General features: G+C 34.5%; 1 protein-coding gene across 1 annotated transcript; it reads right to left on the reverse strand.

The window, feature by feature from the left end:
• Window positions 1-9,148: 9,148 nt before the first annotated feature.
• On the reverse strand, window positions 9,149-9,890 carry LOC109208301. Its single transcript, XM_019371387.1, has 2 exons — window positions 9,758-9,890; window positions 9,149-9,671 (listed from the first exon to the last, which is right to left on the reverse strand). The coding sequence occupies exons 1-2, from the start codon at window positions 9,880-9,882 to the stop codon at window positions 9,254-9,256; spliced, it is 543 nt and encodes a 180-aa protein (XP_019226932.1). The 5' UTR covers window positions 9,883-9,890; the 3' UTR covers window positions 9,149-9,253.
• Window positions 9,891-10,110: the final 220 nt, after the last annotated feature.

Raw genomic sequence — 10,110 nt, forward strand, 5'->3', positions numbered from 1 at the left:
CCCCTAGTTGCCTTCTGATATCAGGTCTATGTTGCTTTTCCATCTCAGTTTGGTCAGTACATTTCCCTGTGTCATGACCTATTTTGAGACAGTCATGACAGAAGGAAGGATGCCAATCATAGTGCAAAGTCTGCTCCCTTGTTTTTCCTTCAGCAGTTTCTATCAGTACTGTCTCAGGCATTGTTTGGGACACATCCATTTCAATCAACATACGAGCATAAGATACCCTAGCCTCCTGTGCTGTTAGCTTATCAGTGCAGATTGGGTTTCCAATCGAGCTTGCAATTCTCCCTAAGTTCTCAGCTGTCCAGTACTGTATAGGTAACCCAGGGAAGTTTACCCACACTGGTACATTTTTTGTGGATTCCTTACTCATTTGGAAGTCTGGTTCCCATACTTTCAAAATCATAGGCCTATTATTGAACGTATATGGTCCATTTTGAAGGACCAAGTCTCTATCCTCATTAGACTCAAATTTGAAGATAAAGTAGCCCTCATCATGTATCAGTACTTGTGGAGTTGAGACAAATTGCCAAACTCCATACACAAATTTTAGCATCTCTTTGAATTGAGGGGATCCACCTATAACATAACCAATTAAGCTCGTTCTCCGCCTTCTATTATGTTCTTCTACTTCTATGAGGTTCAATCTAACAATTTTCCTTCCATCTTTCACAATCGGGGGATAGTAATTCATTTTCAACCCTTGTTGTACAGATCTATTACCTTGAACCACCGCAGCTAGGGTTGGTTTCATGAGCTCTACTCCTGTCGAGAAAGTCAATTTTCTAGTTGCCTTCGCCATTTCCAGCTCATTTTGGGTTGGATCTACAGGAGTTGTTGTCATCGGAGCTGCCTGTGGTTGAGCTGCCATTGCTGAATCTGCTGGCGTCTTAGTCGTCGGAGCTGCCTGTGTTTCCACCGGTTCCTCCAATGTCTTCCTCTCTTGTCCATGCAGGACAGTTGGTGCACTCCCCATACCTTTCATCCAATGGAACAGTTGTACTGAGTCTAAAACTTGGGGAATCCCCGTTTCTGGTGTAACAAGTCGTGTGTCTTCATCATCTGCCTTACTTTCCTCATCCATGGTCGCTTGCTTAGCTGTGGAATTCTTCTTCTTCTTCTGTCTCACCATCTCCGCCAGTGCACGTTAGCAGACCTTTGCTTAACGTGTCTTAATATTTTGATACTAATTCTCTTTTAATATAACATAGATATTTTTTTTTACTCTGAAAATATTTTTTTTAAAATATATGTTATACTATTTAAAATTCTTCAATGGTCTAAATTTATCAATAATTTTATTAAGTGTTATTTATTTATCTTTTATTTTTTTGATTAATATAAAATATAAATATCATAAAATTATCTTTATCCCCCTCTTTTCATACATTCTTTTCTACTATAATATTTGATTAGTTTTCTCATTTCTAGTTTACTGAAAACTTAAATAATGTAATATTTTTTACGAAATTATAATTTTGAATTCATTAAAAGTATAAAGAGATAAGCATATTTTTTTAACAAAAAAATTATCGATATTTTTAATAATTATTAATTTGTGTGCTTATCTTATGTATAATATCCTAATAGTATTTTTATATTTTTATATTTTCTATTATGAAATTATGAGTTCTATTTATTAACGAAAATTTCCTACATGAGAAATTTAATTAGTATATACATTTTTATGTTATCGCTTGAAATTTATTTTTTTAGTATTCTTCCGTTATAACTATTTCTTTATCACGATTTTAGTTATGTGTTACAATCCGAATTTTCCACCGTCGGGACTGTGATGGAGCCTAACATTGTGCTCACTAAGCAAGCCAACGTTACAGAATATTTCACCTTTTTCCTTTATCTTTTAATAATAAAAACCTAACAAAAGTAAATCGGCAGAAATAAATGCGGAAGAACACAGTTTAAAAGATTATCTTTATACTAATAACGAAAAGCGATTTAAACTTCACCCAGAACTGGTGTCACCGCTCACGAACAGTCTATGAATACTACAAGTATTGGTTTGAAAGAAAAATATACATCTGTCTTGGAGGAAAAGTAAAACAGAATACAGTAAAGATAGAAGGGGACGCCAGGACCTGCGGACGCCTGTAGGACTACCTTGGGTCTCCTATGGACTGAAGGCAGCAACCTCGAACTCTGATCAGCCACTAGCTCCGTAATTTGGACATGAAGTGCAGAGTGCAGTATCAGATCAACCGACCCCATGTAGTAAGTGCCGAGCCTAACCTCGACGAAGTAGTGACGAGGCTACGGCAGGGCATCACAACATATACAACCTGCAACAGTTTATACTAAACGGAAAGGAAATACGGAATGAAATATAACAGAAACTTGCATTAAATGAATATGGAAACCAGCCGTTCTACCAATACTCAGCTATAACCAATCCTTAGGGAGTTCAACATCTCAGTAATGAATTTCAGCATAAATGAACACTTAAAACAATAACTGATGCGGCGTGCATCCCGATCCCACTTAACATAATCAATATTCACCCTTATTACTCCTTGTTGCGGCGTGCAACCCGATCCTACCAGTCCACCCTTATTACTCCTTAACACATATCACCCTTATTCCTCCTGTTGCGGCGCGCAACCCGATCCCACCTGTCCACCCTTATTGCTCCTTGTTGCGGCATGCAACCGATCCCACCAGACAATCACATTTCACCCTTATTATTTCTCCTGTTGCGGCGTGCAACCCGATCCCAATATATATATCAGCACCAATCACAAAAGAATAAAGACAAGTGTTTCACAAGTTAACTCAAATCCTCCATATTACTTATACCTCAATCCACACAATGGAATATCACTACGATTATGAAACTTCACCAGTGAAAATTACTCAGCGAGACCAACCAAGGTGCACCATAAGGCACCAATAATCCAATATAAGCCCACAGGGTAATAAAACGAAACCATGAAACAATTAAATACTTCAATAAAGAGAACAACAGTTAATATGAAGCAATTAGACATGGAAACATTTATGAGCAAGTAGCAATTAAGGCATGAGAGCAATATATAGGGAAATGGGGAAGGGAACAGGCTAAAATGATAATTTGGTGGCGCATAGGTACTCGTCACCACACCTATACGCCACACACATGGAATTTCACATAGCAAATAAGTTGGGGATCCCTAATCCCTCAAGTCAAGGTTAGACCAAACACTTACCTCAAGCCAACGGATATTTCAAAGCTCATTCACCGCTTTACCTCTCGATTCCACCATCAATTCACTCGTATCTAGCCATTATTAACTTAATAACATCAATAAACGCTAAAGAAAATAATTCCAATGCATAATCATAAATTTCCCAATATTTTCTCCAAAAAGTCAAAAGCCGACCCCGGGCCCGCTTGGTCACAATCCGAAGTTCGGACCAAAACTTGAGTACCCATTCACCCCCGAGCCCGGATATACAATTGGTTGTGGAATCGACCTCAAATTGAGGTCCAAATCCCCAAATTTCGAAATTCCTAAATCCTACCCAAAACACCTAATTTTCCCATGAAAATCCCTAGATTTTGTGATGAAATCTTGCAAAAAGATTAAATAGATTGAAAGAAATGAGTTAGAAATCACTTACCTATGATTTTGAGAATTTTGGGTCTTTGGAAAACTGCCTATGGGGGTTTAGGGTTCGAGAGAATTGAAAAATGGGTGAAGAATCCCGTCTAAGTCCCAACTTAACTGCTGCAGATGTCGCAATTGCGACTGGAGCTTCGCAAGCTCGCAAAGGTGAGAAAGGCATCGCAAATGCGAACCTTCCGCATTTCTGCTGCTATCGCAAATGCGAACCATTTGGTCGCAAATGCGAAGTTTCCCCCTGCTCTGATTTCTTCGCAAACGCAATAGTAGTTCACAATTGGGAACATGCCCAGGCCTAGCTTCCTTCTCATTTGCGATGGAAGCCTCGCAATTGCCAAGCCTGTGAAGCTCGCAAATACGAAGCCTGATCTCGCAATTGCGAGATCAGAGGCCTGCAACTCAGCTAAAGCATACCAGCAATTTCCTAAGTTCAAAAATCACTCCGTAGCCTATCCAAAACTCACCCGAGCCCTCGGGGCTCCAAACCAAACATGTACACAAGTCTTAAAACATCACATGAACTTGCTTGTGCGATCAAATCGCCAAAATAACATCTAGAACTATGAATTCAACAGCAAAACTCATGAAATTCTCGAGATAGTTCAAAATTTCTATTTTCTCGACCAAGGGTCCGAATTACATCAAATCTCTTCCGTTTTTCTCCAAATTTCACAGAAAAGGTCTAAATACCATAACAGACCTGTAACGGGCTCCGGAACCAAAATACGGGCCCGATACCAACAAGATCATATCTTATTTAATTTCCAAAAACTATTATATTTTCAGTTAAATAATTTTCTTCAACAATTCATTTCTCGGGCTAGGGACCTCAGAATTCGATTCCGGGCATACTCCCAAGTCCCATATTTTACTACGGACCCTCCGAGACCGTTGGAACACGGTTCCGGATCCGTTTACCCTAAATATTGACCGAAGTCAACTAAAATTATCTTTTTAAGCCAAAAATAATTATTTCTTAAATTTTTCACACCAAAAGCTTTCCGGTATCGGGCCCGGACTGCGCACACAAATTGAGGAGAGATAAAAGGAGGTTTTCAAGGCCTTAGAATACAGATTCAACTTTTAAAACAAGAGATGACCTTTTGGGTCATCACATTATGTGTATATGTACGACTTTTCTCATCATAATTCTAATTATAAATCTTATATTTTTATATTTTCTTACAAATTTATATTTGTTCGTTCCTTACTTATTATCTAATTGTATTATCCATTACTTAATATTATTAAATTATCATATAAATTTTTAATAAATTACCAATTTAATATAATACAATGAATATGAATTTGTGTTACTCTGAAAATTTAACTTGACATTATCCTCTATGACTTTCTCATAATTATTTCGATATTTAAATTTGTCGATAATATTTTCGAGTATTATTTATTTACTAAATTTTATCAAATAAATTTAATATATGGATAAAATACATTATATTTATTCTCCTCTTTATACATTAGTTTTTGCTCTACAATATTTGATTTTTGTTAGTGTTTATTTATAGTACAAACGGAAAAGGGCTATATGTGTCCCTGAACTATTAAATATTAGTTATATATATCCCTCGTTATACTATTCGACACTTTCTACCCCTACCGTCACCTATTTAAACATATTTACCCCTCAATCTAACAGACCCTTGACTCTAGCCTTTCTGTTACACGTGGCTTCATCTTAAGCCCCCACCCCCTTTTTTTATTTTTGATTTTGTAAAGCCCCATCTTAGTATTTATTAACCCAAATTAATACCTCTTAATAACCCACCCCAAGACCCCATCCTAAAGGTTAATTNTAGCATCTCCACAATTGAAAATTTTCTCTCTTTTCCCCATCTCTTTCATTTTTCATCCCTCCAGCAACCTTTTTGCTCTCCCACAATGAAACTTATGACCTCTCATCACCTTCAACATGGACTATCACCGGAAAATTGTAATTTTGCCGGAAAATTTTATTTTTATGTACTCTAAATTCTAACTTCTTAGAAAACACAGAATATCAACAACTACTAACCAAATCATATTCGCACTCATTTCGTTCCGAATAAACCCATACCGAAGTTATCAAATCAAAATCTTAAGATTCTTCAAATTCTCTAAGATGAATCTGTGTCTCCATTAAAACAATTATTTTGTGTTCACCCAAAAGGTATTACAGAAAGGGAAAGAAAATAGAGGTTGGCGTATAAGAACAAATTGAATAGGACTTTGAACATTTGTAGGATTTAAATAACTTTGTTTTGTTTCTGAAAAATCAAGTAGGCAAGTAGCTAAATAAAAGCATCGAGGAGGAAGATAAGACCGATTGAAGATACTATATTTAGTGCGCAAAGCAAGCATATTCTGTGCATTATATATTTTCCTCTGTTAATCATTGAGTATAAATGAACGGAGTGGAGGAATACGAGAACCCCAAGTACTAGAGCTAATCTGGAGATTCAATTACTTGGGTCCTTGGGGTGGGTTATTAAGAGGTATTAATTTGGGTTAATAAATATTAAGATAGGGCTTTACAAAATCAAAAATAAAAAAAGGGGGTGGGGGCTTAAGATGAAGCCACGTGTAACAGAAAGGCTGGAGTCAGGGGTCTGTTAGATTAAGGGGTAAATATGTTTAAATAGGTAACGGTAGGGGTAGAAAATGTCGAATAGTATAACGAGGGATATATATAACTAATATTTAATAGTACAACGACACATATAACCCTTTTCCGTAGTACAAATATTATCATATTACTTTTCTAAATGGACTGTGTTGAACCAGTTCAAAGGTTAAACATAGAAGCTCTTTTAAAAATGGCATAAATCTACTAATAATTATATTACTTATTATTTTTGTATTATTAATGTTAATAAAATATTAAATTGAATTCTTCTTTCCGTTTTTACTTAATATGAAAGTCTAATTTTTTTTATTAAGATTACAACATAAGAAGTTAAACTGCATCTTTCTTTATTTTATTTGTTTCTTGAAATTATTGTTTATGTTTTTGTCTTTAGTTTTATCTTATCCATATAGCATAAAGCATGACCATATGAATTATTATTCAAAAGAATTCTCATCTCAAAAAATAAATTAGTCTTATTATTTTATATATCTCCACATTGACGTTATAAATTTATATATTTGTTTTCCTTTTCTTTTATAATAGTTTCCTTAAAAAATATATAGATATTTTAATTATTTTAAATTCAAATTAAAAAAGAATAACTAATTATTAACTAAACTAACTAATTTTGTCCTAAAATTTGACACTTGATGAATTTTTATTGTGACACTTGGCATCATCACATTGATTTGCTTCTCCTATTCTATATAGAAGATAGATTTCTTATTTATAAAATTATCTTTGGCACTTAAACATTTTTTTCACTACTTGGCGCTTATAAGTTAATTATATGAAATGGTGGAGCCAAGTATGTTGAATAGGGGTTCAATTGAATTTCATTCGTCTAGAATTACAACAATCATCTTGCAATATTGAAGTTTAAATAAGACGAAATAAAATAAAACTTAAGGCAAATTCATGACATAAATTTTTTAAAGAACCAAATTAATGATTCGTGACTTATTTGAAATTAAATAAACTTGATACTTTTCAACAAGAAATTAAATTATGCTAGAAAAACATTCCTAAAGTTTCTAACATAACTAAAAATGGGTTTCTAGTTTCTCGAACTTGATGAGTTTCGTCGATTATTATTTCAATTTCAAATTCAATTAGTCTTAAAGTAATTATATGTATGTTGCATGAACAAAACTTTAGAATCATAGTTAAGTACGAATTATGATCTTTTAGTTTTTACCCATATTATCCGCCGATTATTTCGTTTTTTATCCGTATTAAATATGGGTCGGGTCGGATATTTTATCCGTTTTTTCATTACCCGTTTTCGACCCGACCCGACCGTTTGCTACTCTTATTTGTGAGTAACGTCTCACATTAAAAGTTGATAATCAAGAGAAGTTGGAGATATATAAGGTCTTGTGACACTCTTAATGTGATGCCTTTTGAGTAAAGAATTTAACACATGAGCTAAAATGGAAGGAAAGTAATTCCAAGAAGCAACTTTTTAGGGATCCTTCCTACCCAAATACATTATAGAGAATCGGAGATGAGAATTTTATTCATTTTTGTAGTTTTCCGATCTTTTATATATAGTCCAAGTTTCGATCTTGTATAGATAGCTGGATTAGTGAAAGGATCTTATTCTTTTCTTTGTCCTTTCTTTGCAAAATTCATGTTATATTTTGTTCGTCAGAGTGGATAATTTCCATTAGATGATCTTATGACTGGTTTTGTTTCCATTTTCTCGTTCAAATTAAGTTCCACTAAAACTTCAATTAATTTCAGTTTCCTTTTCTTAAAAAAATCCTAGTGTAGTATTTGTTTTGTCCAGTTCTGGAAATTCTCAGAAAATCTAATTAACTAGAAAATCTTCTTAATTTGATGCTTTACCAGCTTCTTATCTTTGATAAAAAAGTCATATTGTCTTTTTTGACGATGTGAGGGTGAGGGATTCCTTGTTAACTTGAAAGAGTATTAGTCTTGAGTTTCATTAATTAGTTATTGGAGAATGATGGAATACATTACGTTATCTTTCTTCCATCAGTTTGTCCACAAATCATGAGCATTATTGGTCTTCGTGGAGAATATGCCGAATATGTATGATCACCTTTTTCTTAAAAGCGTAAAAATATAAATTTTTTTTCTTTTTTTTTTTTTTTTATAGAGAACACCGAACAGTAACAATAATCTTGTAGTAAACCATTTCGCTCAGTATACTCCTACTATTATTTGGAATACTTATTTTGAAAGTAGACGTTAGCCTAATGGATTTGGTGGTTGTGAGTTGAGTATTTGTTTTTTGTTTCTTCATTAAATCATATTGAAATATTAGTGATAAACAACAACAACAACAATCCAGTGAAATCCCATTAGTGTGGTCCGGGGAGGGTAGTGTGTACGCAGACCTTACCCCTACCCCGAAAGAGTAGAGAGGCTGTTTCCGAAAGACCCTCGGCTAAAATATTAGTGATAAAATGAAGGTAAAAATAATACTTCTATAATTAAGTGATAATATACTTGTAGGAAAGCAAATACTCTGTTGCAAAAAGAATAATGAAATTATGGACAACCCACTATCAATATAGAAATTCTAATTCTCCACAGAAAAGTTCGTATATTTCCAATCAATTAAAAACTTGGATAAATTTATATACGCCTTGGTTGACACGAGTATATAAGACATATTATACTGTTGAATAAGAAGTCTTCCATTTTTCTTTTATTTATAGAAAATTCGTGTGCTTGAGAGTCCCTGATGACAAATTTTGAAAATAATTTAAGTTGAATTTTTCATTGTATCGACAAACTTTTATAACCGTACTAAATCACAAGCATCAAAAGTTTTTATTTTTTTCTCAAATTCCATGATAAATCAAAATATGCCATATGAATTAAAATGAAGGGAATATTATATTATTATTGGTATGATGTGACTAGTGTAATATTTTTTCACATTTGCTATTCTAATGTTTAATGTTTACGAAAAAGAGCCACTTTTTGGCGCCACCTTGAAACTACTCTAACGCAGTTACCCCTTTTTGTTTCATCTCTTGAACCGAATGAGCGCTGTTGATTCAAACTGTTGAAACGGATCCACGCAATCCACCTGGATTTCTTCACCGTTATTCCCGAACGAATTGTCGTCGTCGTTTTTGAGATCAACGATTGCTTCATCATCTGTTCTTCTACTACTTTCTGAAAACACCTCCAAATCATCTTCTCCAGCAGGCCACACCACAAATTCCTCGAATTCGCTCTTCACTTTCATCGACATTGTAACTTTTTTCTTCATAGCGTTGTTCATTTTCGCACGAATTGAAGAGAGGAGAGCCAGATCGAAGTAATCTTCTAACTTCTGATTCGTTACCTTAACGTTAGCTCTCAATTTCTCAGTTAGTTTTCTCCTTTTCTGCAATTTAGATGTATCCACATTAGATGAATTCTGCTGCTGTAATTCGAACCTGCGGTTACAAAAAAAATTCAGATTTCATATGAATTTGGTTAATGCATTACGAATTAAGCTGAATTGAGTAGAGAAAGGGATTACAGATGAGATGTGATGGCAGAGGACGGAGGTTGTGGAGAGGTAAGCGGCGGAGGACGAGTTAAACGTTTTTGAATATCTTCGACTGTGGCGAGAGGACTCGAAGCTTCAACGCCATGATTATCCATCGTTCACAGCTTGCTCACTGAAAGGTAAAAAGTGTGACTGCAGTTTATTGCCATTTGGCACTTTATGTACCGACTTTCAACAGAAACATAGTGGCAAATTTTCACTTTGGTCCCAAATGAATGTTTACGTAATAAATCACTCCAAAACTTGTATAGTAAGTCAGTATATGCGTCTTACTCTCTCCGTCCCAAAAAGTTAATACTTTTCGGATTTTTGAGAGCGAGTTG

The sequence above is a fragment of the Nicotiana attenuata genome, unplaced genomic scaffold (genome assembly GCF_001879085.1).
Source record: "Nicotiana attenuata strain UT unplaced genomic scaffold, NIATTr2, whole genome shotgun sequence".
Lineage (NCBI taxonomy): Eukaryota > Viridiplantae > Streptophyta > Magnoliopsida > Solanales > Solanaceae > Nicotiana > Nicotiana attenuata.